Source organism: Dendropsophus ebraccatus, chromosome 11, assembly GCF_027789765.1.
Source record: "Dendropsophus ebraccatus isolate aDenEbr1 chromosome 11, aDenEbr1.pat, whole genome shotgun sequence".
Classification (NCBI taxonomy): domain Eukaryota; kingdom Metazoa; phylum Chordata; class Amphibia; order Anura; family Hylidae; genus Dendropsophus; species Dendropsophus ebraccatus.
In genome coordinates this window covers 15099910-15119242 of record NC_091464.1, presented here as the reverse complement: position 1 = coordinate 15119242, position 19333 = coordinate 15099910, and the positions used below count along the sequence as shown (strand labels likewise).

Genomic DNA, 19333 nt, shown 5'->3' with positions numbered 1-19333 from the left:
AGAAATTAAAGGGATTTGGTGCTAAGCAGAGTGTTTTCCACAGTCCAGTCCTGTAAGGTCACATAAACTACGTTTTAAGCACCTTTGTTTGCTATTCAGTATTTCTCACTATGTGACATAGCCATAGTACAGAGCGTTGTTCCGTCATATCTAGTGATGGCGTATCTCTAGGATGTGTCGTCTTTTTATCATTGGTGAGGATTAGAGATGAGCGAACCTGGAGCATGCTCGAGTCGATCTGAACCCGAACTTTCGGCATTTGATTAGCGGTGGCTGCTGAAGTTGGATAAAGACCTAAGGCTATGTGGAAAACATGGATATAGTCATTGGCTGTATCCATGTTTTCCAGACAACCTTAGAGCTTTATCCAAGTTCAGCAGCACCAGCTAATCAAATACCGATCATTTGGGATCGACTCAAACCCGAACCCGGTTCGCTCATCTCTAGTGAGGATATGTCCTGGCCATGTGCAAGATACTCAAATGCTTGTAAGGGTACGTTTACACAGAGAGATTTATCTGACAGATTTTTGAAGCCAAAGCCAAAAACAGACTATAAACATGGAACAGGTCATAAAGGAAAGACCGAGATGTCTCCTCTTTGCAAATTCCTGGCTTTGGCTTCCAAAATCTGAAAATCAGATAAATCTCTCTGTGTAAATGCGCCATCAAGGTGTTAAGTTAAAGCAGACGTCCCATGAAATTCGAAAAGGGTGGAAGGCAGGGGGCTGTGGGAAAATAATAAAGAAAGTAGAATTACCTATCCTTGTGCCCTGTATTGCCACTTCCGTGGCCAGCTCTTCCTTCTGTGCCTCTTTTATTACGGTTTACACCTGAAAACAGATGTAAGCCAAGCAAGAATCTTCACCTGCTTCAGAGCAGGTGTATATTTTTGGGCAACGTCTGCGTCAGGTACAGGGACAGCCAGCTGTACTTACAGGCGCCCACCTCTTAGTAAATCCTGCTGGGGAAAAGGGGGCAGGGCTTTATTGAAGACTGGCGTACTCATACTCGTTCAAATCAACTGGTGTCAGAAAGTTATAGAGATTTGTCATTTACTCCTATTAAAAAAATCTCAAGTCTTCCAGTACTCATTGGCTGCTGTATATTATAGATAGGACATACAGCAGCTGATAAGTAGTGGAAGACATGTAATTTTTTTTTTTTTTTTTTTTAATAGAAGTAAATTACAAATCTCTGGCACTTTCTAGCACCAGTTAATCTAAAAGAATTATTTTCTCTTGGAGTACCCCTTTAACTCTTCTAAAATGCGTAAAACAGAAAATTTGCAGAATGTAGTATGGTAGATGTGTTTAACTTATGACTTGTGCTGTCGTAAATATATATGTGCATGTTGAAGAAATAGAAAAATACGATGATCAGAGAGAGGGACAATAGATAGATAATATTTGTTATAATGGATGTTTCTTCATTCATCCTTCCAGCCGATGCAACAATGGATTATCACTTCTTTATCCAACCAAAGCTACAAGTCCAATGGCTCCAAGGAAGATAATGAAAGGAGTTGACATCAGTCGTCCTGCAACACACAGCTTGTGTTTTTGGATCCTACATTTTTAAGGTCCTCATTTTGCTGTGTTCAAAAAAAACCTTAAAGAACAATGGGAAACTATGTCCTGATCTCATGGATTACCGCACTGTCGCTGATGGCGATATTCACTAAGGCGGACATTAAAAAGAGTAACAGCTATATCACAGAATCAGACCCAGCCCGGTGTATGCGGCACCATTACGTAGACTCTATCAGTCATCCTCAGCACAAATGCACTGCAAAGGTAATGGCATCTTCGTTTTCTTTTAACTAACTATAGAAATATAATACATTATAATTATTAATGGAAAGGGAAAAGTGTTTGTTTTTTTGGGGGTACATTTTATTTTATACACATTGGCTGCACTAGTAAACTAGTGCATAACATTGACAGACATTGTACCCAACTGTATTGTTGACACGGCAAGGTACTCAGACATCCATGGCCCTGTGAAGGCCCCCACCTGCCATGGAGACCCATTGGCACCTGGAAGCCAATGGGTAAGTACTGTGCAGCATACTCCTTACGTTTCGTGGTCCCGATCTCACCACGACAAGTAAAGGGTTTAATTTTTGTTGCTTCTAGATACAATGGGGCCTGCGATTCCCATACAGGAGACCCTCACTGCCCTATTCTAGGCCCGTTGCGAAAAGGCAACAGTCTAGAATAAGTACTCATAATGACCACCTTAAAAAGTGCATTCATGATCAATTTTTTAAAGCTTTCCGGGAAGGGGGTGGGTAAAAAAAAAATTACATGCACTTACCTCCTTGGAGCCAGCTATCCGCCAGTCCCTTGCTGCTCCCTGGTGTAGAGATGGAATTTGGGACGTGACGTATCAGGCCTGCTGAGCCAGTCAGAGGCTGTAGCGGTGTCCTGCCTCTGCTGCTGACTCATTGATCGAGCCGCATACGTCACGTCCCTAGTCCTGTCTCTACACCATAAAGCGGCTGGGGACCAGAGCGGTGGACTGCAGGCAAATGCAGGTAAGTGCACATTATTTTTTTCACCTACTTCCTCCCCAGCAAGTTTAAAAAATATGTACCTGCCCAGTCTTCTCATTTAATAGACACTTTGGGAACATGTAATCTGGGGCGGTCAAGTGCTCGAGAATAGACCAGCGGTTCAAAAAAGGACCGCGCCACTGGCATCCCCAGGCCAGCGCCGGTCTGTTAATGTAAAAACCAAAATGATGGACCTGGTGGTACATTCACTTTAACAAAATTACACAACCCCACCCAAACTGGAGACAAGCGTCAGGCTGTTTTTGGAAATCCTTGTTAACCCCTTTAACTGGTTATCAGGATTGGGATCATACGACATATGTATTAAAACAGCTAAGCTGGAAAGAAACAAAATACATTCCTAGAAAACTGATGGTGAGCATTATTATGTAGGAAAAAACGGGGTGCTTCTTTAAAGGGAACCTGTCTCAAGTTTTATGGTGCCCAAACCGTCGGGAGCATGAAAAAATGAGAGGCTCCCTGTGCACAGTGACGTAAAATTCACTCTGAATGACTGTGAGGTTTCAGCTGTATCATGGTAATAACGCTGGCTGGGTGCGATTGATCGATTGATCAATCTCCCTATTTGGATACAGTGAAAGATCTATCAGCCAAGATCAGTCAGTCGGGGAGAAGCCAATGGGGACAAACGTGATGATTTGTAACCCTGTTCCCAAACAGCTTTATAACTATGACTCTTCTGACATGCCATCACTTTAGAGGGGCAGCCGCTCAGTATTTGATACTGTCTCTCCCCCTTTCTCTACACAGCTGTAAAGCCTAAATTCTGCAGTCTTCATACCTTACTTTATGGAGGGGCAGGGCCTATAGCGCCTATAGCTCGGCCCAGGTGACACAAACCACCAATGATAAAAATTATTTCCACTGGACCAAGCACCAAGAAATTAACTTTAAAGTAAGCTATGAAAACTGCAGAATTTAAGCTTTACAGCTGTGTAGGGAAGTCCTCATACAGAAAGGGGGTGACAGTCAGTGTCAAACTGGGGTATCTGGGGCCCACCAGAGGAAATGATCCTGGGGGCCCACCAATGAAGAAACGACCACTGGTGACAGTATCACTTTAATGCTACCTGTTGCTTGGAGCATGAAACTGATGGTGTGTTCCCTTTACCCGTATCAGTTATTGTTCTCTCTGTTCCATTAGAGAAAGTTGGCTATGAGTTGGCATCACTACACATAAAACTCTTCTGGAAAGTTTTGTTATTGTTGAAAGTCCAGACACCTATGGAGACTGTTTATAATAAAGCCACATGAAGCAGGGAGGGGTCTTCTGTTTAGTTTTGCAGGTTCTTGTGAGGCCACTTAGTTACAGTGATTTATTTAGACTAACTTGTTTTTGTGATCTTATTTTTACTGATAATTTGTTTTTCCTTTGTCTTTTTTTTTGTTTTTCTTTTTTTTGAGTATTATTCTTCCTGAGAAATTTGACAATACAAGGGACACCCCATGGGGATGAGGAGACCAAGTGAAGTTTACGCTTATCTTGTTTTAAATTGTGCATTTATTTGGCTATTGCTATGTAGTTTGTCAGGGTGCTACCAGCATGCATTAGGGCTAGGGCGTTAGGTCATCCGTCTAGGAAGGGTTGGGGTTAGGATCAGGAAAGATTAGCACTTTTTCCTTGTGTTTACAATTTTAGTACATTTAAGGCCGATGTTTAGGAGCAAGCGAGCGCCGACCTGTCAGAAGAGCACTCAGTTACTCCTCGTTCCACGCTCGCTGCTGGTGCTATTAAACGCACCAACAGCGAGCGGGTAAGAGCGAGGGGGGGGGGGCAGGGAGCTGCAGGAGGTTTTTGTGACCTTTTGTGCATACCAGATAACAGCAGTCTGCTGCCGCTGCTCCTATTCCTCGTAGTCACGGCAGCAGATCGTTGCTATATTAGTCAATTGTTTTTTAATATGTTGAAAGACAAATGACTGCAACGATCAGCCGATATCGTTCATATTGGCTGATTGTTGCCTTCTATTACACAAGACGATTATTGGCCGATATTGGTCGAATACGGACGATAATCGTTTCGTGTAATAGGGACTTAAAGGACAGGGGAAAACTATCTGGCATTCCTGATGCAAATCAAATGGCTGTGAGTCAGTGGAGATCCAGCTAAGAAATATAATCACAATTAAAGGGGAACTCCAGTGGCAAGAAAAAATATGTTTTCAAATCAACTGGTGTCATCTCTGCCCATGTCAGGAACTGTCCAGAGCAGGAGAGGTTTTCTATGGGGATTTCCTGCTGCTCAGGACAGTTCCTGACATGGACAGAGGTGGCAGCAGAAAGCACTATGTCAGACTCTAAAGAATACATCACTTCCTGCAGGACATACAGCAGCTGATATATACTAGATTAGATTTTTAAATACAAGTCATTCACGAATCTATTTGAGAACTACTTTCCTAGAGTACCCCTTTAATATTCAGCCGTTTACTTCCAAAAGGTTGATCTGCAACCATCAAGCCTATTGAACCACCAAGAGTAACCAGGTGCCAACAAAATCTATTTGTGCCACTTAACTTGCAACTCTCATTCCTTTTGTGCCCTTCATTGTAAACTGTAACCATCTAGCTTATGGTGAATTTGTAACCATCAAGCTTTGATGCCTTTTTAAAGAAATATAAAGGCTATAGTCGTTCACCGTGGTCTGCAATCACTCTAAATGGAGAACCCTTGACCACATCTTGTAATCTGTATAAAAACCTTCAAAACAGATATGCTTGGCTTGGTTTAATAGTTACATCGATATTCACATTTAACATCTGTTCACCACATGCATGTGTGTGTATATATATATATATATATATATATATATTTACAATGTATGTGACACACCACAAATTGATAAAATTGAAGGTAATACATAACTGTAGACAGATGTTGTGGGTTCTCTTTCTTGGCATAAGAATTTAAAAGCAATTTTGACCACAGAACATGGAGTGCAATGTACACGAGAAGCCTTTGGTGCATTGATGAATAAATTGTGATGTGAAAAGTTTCAAGAACATAAAGTATCATGTAGGTTTGGCACAGAGTTGTGCGGCTGTGTGTTAGGCTGGGTGCACACTATGGTTTTCCCTATGCTTATCATGCACTGTGAGAAAACTCCTGATATCCATGCTATATATCTCCATGAGACAAATCCAGGCCAAGGCCATGTTCAGACATGGCAAGACAGTGGCCGTTCTGTGACAAGGTGATCACATGTGGAGTCATCAGGTGGGTGGGGCAGGTGTCCCTCCCATTGGCTGGAATTTCATATTGATGTTAGCCCTGCCCCTGCCTAATAGCTAATATTGTAGTAGCGGAAAGGGCAGCATAAAACAGAGCAGGGGCTGATAGCTACCTTGTAGGTGGCACAGTGGTTAGCCTTGTAATGTTGGACTCCTACAAGCCCCTGCTCTCCTCCATGTTAGGCTTCCCATTCTGCTACAGCTTCTACTAAGCTGCATTATTAGCTCCGCCTACAGGGGCAGGGCTAGCATCAATGTGAAATTCCAGCCAATGGGAGGGACACCTGCCCCGCCCACCTGATGAACAGGAAACTGATACAGAACGTGACATCACAGGAAGTAAACAAATCACAATGTGACTGAACCCGAGAACACAAGAGGAGTCAAATATAAGTAATGATAGTGTATATAGAACATATAACACCCACACAAGTCACTACAATGCTAGTATACTGAAACGTCCCTGACAACCACTCTAAGGGTATGTTCACACTGAGGAATCTGGGCGGATCTCCCGCCATGCGCATCTCCACCTGTGCCATAGACTACATTCTATGGTTTGGCAGATTCCGCCGTCCGTCTAAGGAACAGAAAAAAATGGAGTCTAAGGCACAGGCGGAGGTGCATGCGGACGTGAATCGGGGTGAGCGTCGGAATCCTCAACAGGTGATCCACCCAGTGTAAACACACTTAGATTATGTTCACACAGCGGAAAAGTTCGGCCGTTGTTGCCATCGGCAACAATGGCCATACTTTGTACGGTGTGGAACACTGCCTATTCTTCTATGGGATCCCGGCTGGAGCATATACACATAGAATACGCTCCAGCCGGGATCCCATGTGGTGCCGCAAAGAACTGACATTTAGTGAATTGCGGCTGCAGAAAGACCTGTCAGTTCAAACAATGAAGCAATGAAGCTTCATTTCGTGCTATGAGAGTTCTGATGCCGACGCGCTGATGCGCCCGCATCAGAACACTGCGGCTGGAAAGATAACCCGGCCGGAACTGCAGTACCGGCTGGGATGATCTTTGTAAAGACCGGCCCTTCCGTGACCTGGCCGGGTCAAGGAACAGCCGGTCTCTTAAGTAATGTGAACATAGCCTTACATTTGAAATAGTCCTTTATAGACCTTTGCGTTGTTCTTTACTTTCCATGAACTAACATAAATTTTATTTGGATCTCATGTAGCAAAACAGGAAAAACTTTGGAATCTCCTTACCTCCCCAAATCCCCTCTGTTACCCCACAGCCAGTGTCCGACACAATCCCCATCGAATGATGCATAATAACACGTCTTCCATAGTAAATAGCGGATGCCCATCACCATGCACCATTGTAAACAGCATAAAGAATATTAAAAAGTGTATTGTTTTTTGGTTATATTCCCAAAGAGACGTTATTAGATTTCCTGGAATATTCCTTTAAGACAAAACCCAATATAAAAGGAATAATCCCCTCGTTGTCTCCATCGCGTCTAGAGAAATAATTCAATTAACGAGGAAACAATGAAATAATTCAAGAAACAAAAAAAGACTCCATAAAGACGAGGTGCAAGTTTCTTCATTACATCCCCCGAGCTGGAGAATGAAAGCGTTCAGCCCCGCAGTGCATCGTCCATGCTCGGACTCCTAATGTAATCCAGCAGTTTCTTATAATGAAAACTCTAATCTAGTAACGAAGCCTCGTAATTAGTTTTGTCATAAACATCCGGAACGCTTCCAGGAAAACATGAAACATTGCAGAAATATACAAAACCTTCTTCCATATCCCACAAAATCCCCTTGTATGACTGCCGCTCATTGTAACACATCAAAGGCTTACATTTCCTAATTGTTTTATAATGCAATAGACAAAAAAGACACAAACCCTAATCCAATTAAAAACACTTAAAAAATTCTACCATCAAGAAGGGATCAATACAGTACTCAAGATCCCTATAGCTAACACTAAAGCCCCTATTACCTGGGGTGACTGAGAGGAGCAAATGAGTGCTGTCAGTGCTCGTCTGCTCCTCGTTCCCTGATCGCTGCTGATGCGTTTAATAGAGTCAGCAGCGAGCGGGAAACGTGGAAAAAACGAGCACTCGTTTTCTCCTCTCAGTCGCCCCGGGTAATAGGGTGAGTACAGGGGGGGCCGCAGGGAGCTGTGGGGGGGTGGGGCTGCCCGGAGGATCTAGCGATCACCCGGGAAGCCCCACCCCCACAGCTCCCTGTAGCAGATAGCAGTGGTCTGCCGCCACCGCTCCTGTTCCGCGGAGCGATGGCAGCAGATCATTGCTATATTAGTCATTTGTCTTTTTAAAAAGTCAAACAACAGCAACGATCAGCTGAGATCGTTCATGACGGCTGATGGTTGCCGATATCGGATGAATACTGGCCGATAATCGTTTCGTGTAATAGGGCCTTTAGCCACATGCATATATGGCTCAATACCTCACAAATAGAGTAAATGTATTACGAGAACAGAGCTCACCCATTGTAAATAGGGATGGTACGAACCTGCCGAGGTTAGGGTTCGTACAAACCCGAACTCTCGGCAATGATTCCCGCTGTCTGCCCGCTCCGTGCAGTGGGTGGATACAGCGGGAGGACTGCCTGGAAAACTGGGATACAGCCATAGCCATAGGCTGTATCCCAGTTTTCCAGGCGGTCCACCCGCTGCACGGGACGTCCAGACATTCGGACCATCCTTACTTGTAAACATACCCCAGCAATGTAAAGTGCAAGATGATACACATATCCTAATTTGGAAAAATTATATCCTAAATCCAAAATTATAAATGGTGCATAAATCACAGGTGAAAATAAAGTGGCCAGTGCTGGAGGGAGACAATAGGTAGATATCACCATGTAGAGCGAGGCTGGGTAATGTGGCATGGAGCACCCTATGCATTACGTTCCGGTCCTGGGACTTTGTCACCCCTGATAGGTGGGCAGGTCAATGCAAGAATGGGGCACTGTTTTTGCACTTTATCATGGTATTTTGATGCCAGTGTTCACATTTTGTGTTTTCAGTACAGTCTGTATCCACAAATTGTCAACTTCCTGGCTGTACCACTGTATACTTACTGAACCTAGATTGCCCCTGCTTTACGCTGTGCTTAGTGTGGCCAGCCCCCCCTCGTTGATGCAAGGTTTACCCACTCCCCTGGCAATGAGGTCTATCTTTGGGGGCGGACGGGCAGCCTTACAGAACGTCATGGACGTGGCTGCACTGGGCATGCTGAGGAGGTATCTCTATGCCTTGTGATCAAGCTAACGCAAAACATGTTTTGGGGAGGAGGAAGCCACCATCAGGTAGTAAGACTTACAATTTCATTTGCCATCAGCTTCAACTAGGAGTTTGGACCTTGGATTCATCATTCAGCTCTGTTGTACCTTTGGGACTTTCTTCACTTATTGCCAGAGTTTATCATGTACGCAAGTGGTTAAACTGCACGCTTGCCAAATAGCAATGGTTCGTGGAGCACCCAGTGGCGGATTACATGTACCCTAGGCCCTGGGCTGTCCACTTATCCTAGGCCCCCTTCCCTCCCTAGTACAGAGGCGCACAGGACCCTAGAACGAGGAGCTTGCTCAGTGTGCCCTCTGGGCATTCTCTCCATAGTAGATAGCGTTCTGTGTACAATCTTCTTTATAGTACATGACCCCCTGTCTAGTCCCCCTATAGCAGATGGCCCTCCTAAATAGGTCCCCCTATGGTAGATGCCCCCCCCTTTATATTGGTCCCCCTATGGTAGATGCCCCCACCCATAGTACTCTTCTTTAACCCCTTTATGATCGAGCCCATTGATGTCCGAATGTCCGAGTCAAATTAATGCAATGTTCCTCCCGCCTTCTAAGAGCCATAGCGCTTTTATTTTTCCACCTACAGGGCTGGTTGGGGTGTCATTTTTTTGCGCCATAATCTCTAGTTTTTATTAATATCATATTGGTGTAAAAGAAAAATTTTGATTACTTTTTATTTTTTCCTGGTATATAATTTTAAAAAATCAGCAAGACTGGTGTTTTTTTTGTTCGCGGCGTCCACCATGCAAGAACAATAATGTTATATTTTAATAGATCGGACAATTTCACACGCTAGGTACATATTTTTATTTTTATAATGGGCAAAGGGGTATTTTAAACTTTTATTGGGGGGGTTATGTAAGGTTTTTTTTTATACTTTTAAAAACTTGCAATCATTAGATTGCAAATACTAATCTATGCTATGCCATAACATAGCATAGATCAGTGTTATAGGTAATCTATGCATAAAGCCTTCCTGAGGGCAGACTTTATCTACAGATGGCTGATCTGACATGACCTTAATGAAATAATATGCCCCCAATAAACCTTGTCTGGTCCATTGATGTTCCTTGAATATCTAAAAAAAAATATAGAAAAACCTCACCTGTCACATGCTCCCCAGCTGGGCTGGAGGCTGCTACTGTTAACCCTCCTCTTTGTCCCGGCGCTCAGCTTGGCTCTCTTCGTATGGCTCAAGCAGTACATACTTCAGGATGCTGCCTGCCCTCGAAGTCCCGCCCACCTGGAGCGTTCCAGCGCTTAGCTGTATGAAGAGAGCCGAGCTGAGTGCTGGGAAGGAGAGGAGGAAGACAATAATTTAAAAGTGTGCCCACCTGGGAATCCAGGAAGGGGGTACCTGAATCCTTGGACAGTGCTGCAGCAGCATAGCCCCTGAGTGATGTGCTCAGTGGCATAGTATCATGGATGTGGGCAGCCACCCAAACAGCCCACATTATAATCCGCCACTAAGAGCACCTCTCCAATAGCTTTAGAACTATAGAATCGATGGAGCTGAGCTGGCTTCATAGCGAGTGTTGATCGGCTGCTGATCATTAATGGTGGCAGTCCACCATCAACCCTTTCAACATCGCGATCATATTGAACATTTAACTGACATTTAACAGCTGAACTCCTGTCACTGTCTGAATGAGGCCTCCGTAGTGTGACGGCGGGAGTCCCAGTAATTTTATCCTACTGTTGGAGGTCTAACACTTTCCTCTGTGCAGTCAGCTCAGCAATCTTCTCATAGAGTCTGCCACAGGCAAGCTCTATGTGAAGATCGCACATAACACTGATCAATACTATACAATGACAAAGAATTGAACAGTGTATGCAATCTAGGTATTGCAAGTAATAGTCCCCTGTAGGGACTTCAAAAAATGAAAGAAAAGAAAAAAAAACTTTTTAAAAATATGACAAAGCCCCCAACAAAAGTTAAAATTACCATCCTTAACCATTTTATATATAAAACACATAAAAATAAATTAACGTATTATGTATGAGAGCATGCATAATTGTCCGATCTATTAGGCTATAAAAATAATTTCCCGTATGGTAAATGGCGTAAATGAAAAGAGGAAAAGAGTGGCAGGATTGAGGATTTTTGTCACATTATTTATCAGAAAAAAATAAAGAAAAGAAAAATATTTTAAAAAATATTTAAAAATATGATACTAATAAAAACTAAGGATTGGGGGGCAAATGATTCCCCAACCAGCCCTGTAGGTGATAAAAGCAAGGAGGGAAGCGGAAATTTAAAAATTAAAACTGGCTCTGTCCTTAAAGTGTCACTGTCGTATTATTATTATTTTTATTTATTTATTTTTGCAGAAATCAATAGTACAGGCAATTTTAAGAAACTTTGTAAATGGGTTTAGTAAGCAAATATGTCATTATCTTCATTCAAAAAGACTTTCCCCAGGCCTTAAAGGGTTAATGTTAAGGCATGCTGCCTTTTCACGGCGGCCACTAATGGGCTTTATTCCGATGCGTACGCCTTTTAACGGCGGGCGCATCAGAATAAATTACCACCCGGCGGCGGCTGCAGGACGGGTGATCAGCGGTCAGTGTGACAGTAATGTACACTAGTGTAAAAGTAAAAAAAAGTGAAAAAAAAGTGTGCACCAAACACAACACAGCCCCCCCAATAATAAAGATGCATTACATTCCCTATACTCAATAAAACGTGACATAAAAGTGATCAAATACACAAATCCTATACATATTTGGTATTGCCACGTCCGTAACGACCCAATCTATAAAACTATATCAATAATTATATCGCACGACACACGCTGTAAAAATAAAAATAAAAAAACAGTACCAGAATAGCTGTATTTTATCAATCCACTTTAGAAAATACGTCATAAAAGAGATCAAAAAGTCATATACATATAAAACTTGGTATCAATAGAAACAACAGATCTTCCCGCAAAAAATAAGCCCAAAACCAGCTCTGTCGCGCAAAAGATGAGAACGCTATGGATCTTGCAATGCGGTGACAGTTTTTGTGGGTTTTTGCTAGGAAGATAGTTTCTATTGCACCAAAGTGATAATAGTTAAAAAAAACCTATACAAATGTGGTATCGCCGTAACCGTAGCGACCCAGAGAATACATATATTATGTTATTAGTGACCGCCGATACGGATTTTTACGGCGATCACTAATGGGCTCTATTCTGCTGCCATCAGCTCTTTATGGCGATGGTGCAGAATAGTGCAGCGGTGTCGGTAATGCCCGCAGCCCCCTCCTCTCAGCTACCAGAGGTAGCTGAGGGGTTGGGGCAGAGTGTGGGGTCAGTCCCGGCAAGTCCCCTCACCGGCGATCGCCGTTATTACCAGTATAACGGCGGCCACCGGTAACAGACATTGCCAGAATTAACCCTAGTGACCTGACCACTGACCCTCCCCTCCCAGGGCGGCCATCTGATCCAAGATGGCCGCCGCCATCACTGTGAACAGACTCTGTTCACAGTGATGGATTCCTAAAAATGATCAAAGCTTTATTCTCTCCACCATCGGAGGTGGCGGAGAGCATGGGGCAATGATCGTTGACCACCCGGTGTGGTCCCAGTACAAGTGATCAGCGGTATATACTATATACCACTGATCGCTTGTTCCAAATGGTGCCGGCACTTTTTTACGCCTGTCACCAAAGTCAAGTGCCCTGGATTACCCGTAACCACCCTGGATTACTTGTAACCACCCTGGATTACTTGTAACCACCCCAGATTACCTGTAACCACCCCAGATTACCTGTAACCACCCCAGATTGCCCGTAACCACCCCAGATTGCCTGTAACCACCCTAGATTGCCTGTAATCTCCCCAGATTGTCCGTATCCACCCCAGATTGCCCGTATCCACCCCAGATTGCCCATATCCACCCCAGATAGCCCATAACCACCCCAGATTGCCCGTCACCACCCCAGATTGCCTGTCGCTACCCCAGATTGCCTGTCGCTACCCCAGATTGCCCGTAATCTCCCCAGATTGCCCGTAATCTCCCCAGATTGCCCGTAATCTCCCCAGACTGCCCGTATCCCCCCCCAGATTGCCCGTATCCCCCCCAGATTGCCCGTATCCCCCCCAGATTGCCCGTATCCCCCCCAGATTGCCCGTATCCCCCCAGATTGCCCGTATCCCCCCCAGATAGCCCATAACCATTCCAGACAGCCTGTAACCACCAAAGATTGCCCGTAACCACCCCAGATTGCCACAGACTGCCTGTAAGTACCCCAAATTGCCTGTAACCACCCCAGATTGCTCGCAACCACCCAAGATTGCTCGCAACCAGCCCAGATTTCCCGTCACCACCCCAGATTGCCCTTTGCAACCCCAGATTGTCAGTGAACACCACCAGATTGCCCGTCACCACCCCAGATAGCCAGTGAACACCCCCAGATTGCCCATCACCACCCCAGATAGCCAGTAAACACCCCAAGATTGCCCATAACCACCCCATTTAGCCAGTAAACACCCCATAACCACCCCATACAGCCAGTAAACACCCCCAGATTGCCCGTAACCACCCCAGATTGCCTGTGACCACCCCAGATTGACCGTTACCACCCCAGATGGGCACAGACTGCTCGTAACCACCCCAGATGGCCCATAACCCCACCAGATTGCCTGTTGCCACCTCAGATAGCCAGTAAACACCCCAAGATTGTCCATTACCACCCCAGATAACCAGTAAACACCCACATATTGCCTGTAACTAAAATGACACTCCTTCTCTTCTGAGCCCTGCTGTGTTCCCATACAGTGGTTTATGCCCACATATGGGGTACCATTGTACTCAGGAGTACTCCGTTACAAATTTTGGGGTGCTTTTTCTCCCCTGTTCCTAGTGAAATTGAGAAATTTCAAACCACACAAACATGTTATTGGAAAAATTCAATTTTTTTCATTTTTACGGTCTAGTTTTGAATACTTTCCTCCAATACCTGTGGGGTTAAAATGCTTACCACACCCCAAGATGAATTCCTTGAGGGGTGTTCTTTCCTAAATGGGGTGACTTTGGGGGGGTTCTATTCTGTAGACATTACAGGGGCTCTGCAAACGCACCTGGCTTTTAGAAACTTCTTCAGAAAAATCATGCACTGAAAATGCTAATTGGTGCTCCCTTCCTTCTGAGCCCGGCTGTGTGCCCACACAGTGGTTTATGCCCACATATGGGGTACCGTTCTACTCAGGAGAACCTGCGTTACATATATTGGGGTGAGTTTTCTCCCCTGTTCCTAGTGAAATTGAGAAATTTCAAACTAAACAAACATATTATTGGAAAAATTAAATTTTTTCATTTTTACTGTCTTCTTTTGAATACTTTCCTCTAATACCTGTGGGGTCAAAATGGTCACCACACCCCAAGATGTATTCTTTTAGGGGTGTACTTTCCAAAATGGGGTGACTTTTGAGGGGGGTTCTATTCTGCTGATACTACAGGGGCTCTGCAAACGCACCTGGTGCTCAGAAACTTCTTCAGCAAAATCTGAACTGGAAATGCTAATAGGCGCTCATTTTCTTCTGAGCCCCGCTGTGTGCCCATACAGTGGTTTACGCCCACATATAGGGTACCATTGTATGTAGAAGAACCTGCGTTACAAAATTTGGGGTGCATTTTCTCTCATGTTCATTATGAAAATGAGATACTTTAATCTTAACAAATATATTATTGGAAAATTTCTATTTTCCATTTTTTCCGGCCTAATTGTGAATACTTTCCTCCAGCCCCTGTAGGGTTAAAATGCTCATTATACCCCTAGATTAATTCTTTAAGGTGTCTAGTTTCCAGTATACAAGCCTCCTAAATCAACTTAAAAAAGAACTGGTCCCTAAAAAAATCAGTTTTAGAAAATTTCATGAAAATTTTATAATTTGCTGATACATTTCTAAGCCCCGTAACACCCTAAAAAAGTGAAAAATGTTTGCGAAATGAAGCCAGAATAAAGAGGACATATTGGTAATGTGACTTACTAACGAATTTTTGTCATGTGCCTTTTTTTTTTTTTAGAAGCAAAGAATTTCAAAGTTCATAAATTTTTCATTATATTTTGATGTTTTTCACAAAAAACACACAAGACAGTGACCAAATTTTGCCACTAACACAAAGTACCATATGTTACGAAAAAACAATCTCAGAATCGCTAGCATACGTTAAAGCATCACTGAGCTATGAGCGCATAAAGTGAGACAGGTCAGATTTTGAAAAATGAGCCTGGTCATTAAGGCCCAAACAGGCTTGGTCCCTAAGGGGTTAAAATGATATAAACACCTTGTTATGAGCAGGCTTTGGTTGACATAAAATCCGGGAAAAGTATGTAGCATTTATTTGCTCTTTTATCTATATTTTCCACTGTTAATGAGATGGAGATAATAACGGGAATCTCTATTTTCCATTCAGTTAATTATTTTTATTAACATGCCGTATATATTTTCCTGGAACGTTTTCCATCGATAAGGCTTCCATGAAATGAAATTGGACAAATATGAAAAAAAATGCTTAACAGTTAATAGTAGTCAACACTAATATCCAGACGTAGTAAATGCAATGAGGCTTTCACAATAAAAGCCATTCAGCGATCCATTTGCTTTGTGAACTGTATTTGAACAGGGACATTGGAAATCCCTTCTAGACACCAGGTGGCTGGCTTCCTGCTCTTGTCATTTTTCTTAATATTGGGTTTGTATCCTGTGCTTTTCCATATTCTGATGCTTAAGCTTATTGATTTTCATGCATTGTTAGAAAGAATTAATTATAATTAATTGTCAGAAAAAAAATTGTCATTAATTGTCAGAAAAAAAAATTAATAAAAATAGGTAAAAATTTTTCTTTTACAATATCATACCAATAAAAACTAGAGATTATGGTGCAAAAAATGACGCCCCAACCAGCCCTGTAGGTGGAAAAATAAAAGTGTTATGGATTTTAAAAGGCGGGGAGGCGACACTGCTTTATTGTGGCCAAGACATCCGTGCATCAATGACCTTGGTCATGAAAGGGTTAAAAACACCTTTGTTTTGGCTGTGAATGGTGTCAAAGAGGCGGAGCCTACTATTCAATGGGCCCTAGCACTGTTCCGACTTACCATGCTGTATGGCAGGGCCGTCTTACCCATTGGGCAAGGTAGGCTGCTGCCCGGGGGCCCTTGGGTCCGAGGGGGCTCCGAAAGTCTTTTTGATCCCGCCAGCGCCGAAATAACAGCAGCCGGGGCCTGTGAGAGATCACTATCAGAGGTCCCATGCTGCTGTCACTTCGGCGCTGGTGGGCCGCGGGAGCGGGATTGACCGGCATCACTTAGTGCCGTCGTACGTCCGGACGCCATCGTGACGTCATCACCCCGCTCTTAATTGGACGGAGGGCCGCAGTGGACGGCCGCACGCTCCGGCCCCGCCTCTCTCCTGTCCACAAGTAGCTGTAGCGGCGTCAGGCTTCTCCCCTGCCGCTGTCCTTTACCTCAGGCTGCTGCACGGCCACGGGGGTGAGTATTGTAACCCCCGGAGGATTACTGTGTGTGTTTGGGGCGGGGGATGGCGGTCTGCAGGGATAGTGTGTGGGGAATAGTGTTGGCGGCCGGGGGAGTTGGCAGTGTGTGTGTGTAGGAGGAGGAGGATGGGGATAGTAGTGTGTGTGTAGGAGGAGGAGGAGGATGGGGGTAGTGTGTGTAGGAGGAGGAGGATGGGGGTAGTGTGTGTATGAGGAGGATGGGGGTATTGTGTGTAGGAGGAGAAGGATGGGGGTAGTGTGTGTAGGAGGAGGATAGGGGTAGTGTGTAGGAGGAGAAGGATGGGGGTAGTGTGTGTAGGAGGAGGATGGGGGTAGTGTGTGTAGGAGGAGGATGGGGGTAGTGTGTGTAGGAGGAGGATCTGGGTAGTGTGTATAGGAGGAGGATGGGGGTAGTGTGTGTAGAAGGAGGAGGATGGGGGTAGTGTGTGTAGGAGGAGGAGGATGGGGGTAGTGTGTGTAGAAGGAGGAGGATGGGGGTAGTGTGTGTAGGAGGAGGAGGATGGGGGTAGTGTGTGTAGGAAGAGGAGGATGGGGGTAGTGTGTTTAGGAGGAGGAGGATAAGGGTAGTGTGTGTAGGAGGAGGAGGATAAGGGTAGTGTGTGTAGGAGGAGGAGGATGGGGGTAGTGTGTGTAGGAGGAGGAGGATGGGGGTAGTGTGTGTAGGGGGAGGAGGATGGGGGTAGTGTGTGTGTAGGGGGAGGAGGATGGGGGTAGTGTGTGTGTGTAGGGGGAGGAGGATGGGGGTAGTGTGTGTGTAGGGGGAGGAGGATGGGGGTAGTGTGTGTGTAGGGGGAGGAGGATGGGGGTAGTGTGTGTAGGGGGAGGAGGATGGGGGTAGTGTGTGTGTAGGGGGAGGAGGATGGGGGTAGTGTGTGTGTGTAGGGGGAGGAGGATGGGGGTAGTGTGTGTAGGGGGAGGAGGATGGGGGTAGTGTGTGTAGGGGGAGGAGGATGGGGGTAGTGTGTGTGTAGGGGGAGGAGGATGGGGGTAGTGTGTGTGTAGGGGGAGGAGGATGGGGGGGCAGTGTGTGTGTAGGGGGAGGAGGATGGTGGTAGTGTGTGTGTGTGTAGGGGGAGGAGGATGGGGGTAGTGTGTGTGTGTGTGTATAGGGGGAGGAGGATGGGGGTAGTGTGTGTGTGTGTGGGGGGGGGGGGGAGGAGGATGGGGGTAGTGTGTGTGTGTGTGTGTGTGTGTAGGGGGAGGAGGATGGGGGTAGTGTGTGTGTGTGTATGGGTCAGGTGGGGGAGGAGGATGGGGGTAGTGTGTGTGTGTATGGGTCAGGTGGGGTGTGTGTGTGTGTGTGTGTGTGTAGGGGGAGGAGGGGGGTCAGATGGGGGTAGTGTGTTTTTAGGGAGGCAGATGGGGGTAGTGTGTGTGTAGGGGGGGTCAGATGGGGGTAGTGTGTGGGGGGGGTCAGATGGGGGCAGTGTGTGTGTAGGGGGGGCAGATGGGGGTAGTGTGTGTGTAGGGGGGGTCAGATGGGGGTAGTGTGTGGGGGGGTCAGATGGGGGCAGTGTGTGTGTAGGGGGGGGCAGATGGGGGTAGTGTGTGTAGGGGGGGGGTCAGAAGTAATTGTACTGGCTAGGGGCGGGGTTGCAAAGATGGGGGGGGGTGACGGCGGCGGCCATGGGGGGCCCAATTCGCACCTCTGCCCAGGGGCCCATAATGCTGTTAAGACGGCCCTGCTGTATGGCTGTCCCTTGCATAATCAGCCAGGTACACGCTGCATCGGGGGACCCAGAGGCCACTCCTGCAATACATTGGGCCCCAAGAGCCGTCATCATTTACACCTGATGGCCAAGCGAGCCTTCAGTTTGTTATTCAGGAGGATGTCTATGGATCATCTGTACAGAGCAATGTAAGTGATACATCATTCTGTTCAGCTCCTCTGTCACTAGTGTATGCTACCCTTAGAGGGGACAGTATATACCTACTGACCGAGTCTTTTTAAGCTCCCCACATTTAGGACATACACGAATAAGACTAGGAAGTTGCAGTGAGTGAGGTATAGATTGCATGCCGCAGTAACTTTAGTTGTATTTCTGTGAGTCTATGAGTTTAAATTTTGCAATACCTGAAGCCCTAAGGAATTGGGCTCCATTTTTAAAGGCTAAATCTAGAGAGGAAGAGACTAGATGGGACCATGAGAACAGTAGAGTTATATAGATATAGATATATTCTGTTTGTATACACCAGTCACCAAGGTATCAGATATCAGAGTTCTTAGGTGGGGGCCTAGAAGCACAAAGCTATTATCTGGAGGCATTGAAGTTGCTGGGCACCCTCATGGTTGTCTTTAGTTTGGAGGTCTTGTAAGGTTAACATCTCTTCCTCTGAGGGCACATTAAGTCTCCTAAAACTCATATACCTCTATTTTTCCACTGAAGCAACAGCCAGCTAGCATCTCCACCTCTAAATTCAGGATTCTGCCATAGAGGCACATGTTTGGAGCATTGCCACAACAGTTTATAATGAATGTGCAATTTCTTCCAAACAACTATATTGTCATGAAAGAAAACAGACAATTTAATTGCCTGCGGGAGGTAGGATTGTTTATTATGGAGCAGAGCTGCCAGACTCCATGAAGCTGCAAGCTGTTGTTCAATGGCAAAATTATATTGGTAGTGTCAGATCCTTACCTTCCAATGCGAAGTCCTTTGCTTTGGCTGGAGTGCGGCCTTGCACTTTCAGGAGCGAGCTCCATCAGCTTTATAATGGGCGCATTGCAG

The 19333-nt window shown here is 45.2% G+C and overlaps 1 protein-coding gene across 1 annotated transcript in view; it reads left to right on the top strand.

The window, feature by feature from the left end:
• Positions 1-19333, top strand: part of NDP (norrin cystine knot growth factor NDP) — a 66328-nt gene that overhangs the window by 43578 nt on the left and 3417 nt on the right. Inside the window, exon 2 of the mRNA XM_069945517.1 lies at positions 1445-1795. Coding sequence (XP_069801618.1) covers positions 1622-1795 — 174 coding nt within the window. The 5' untranslated portion in view covers positions 1445-1621. The remainder of the gene's footprint in view (positions 1-1444; positions 1796-19333) is intronic.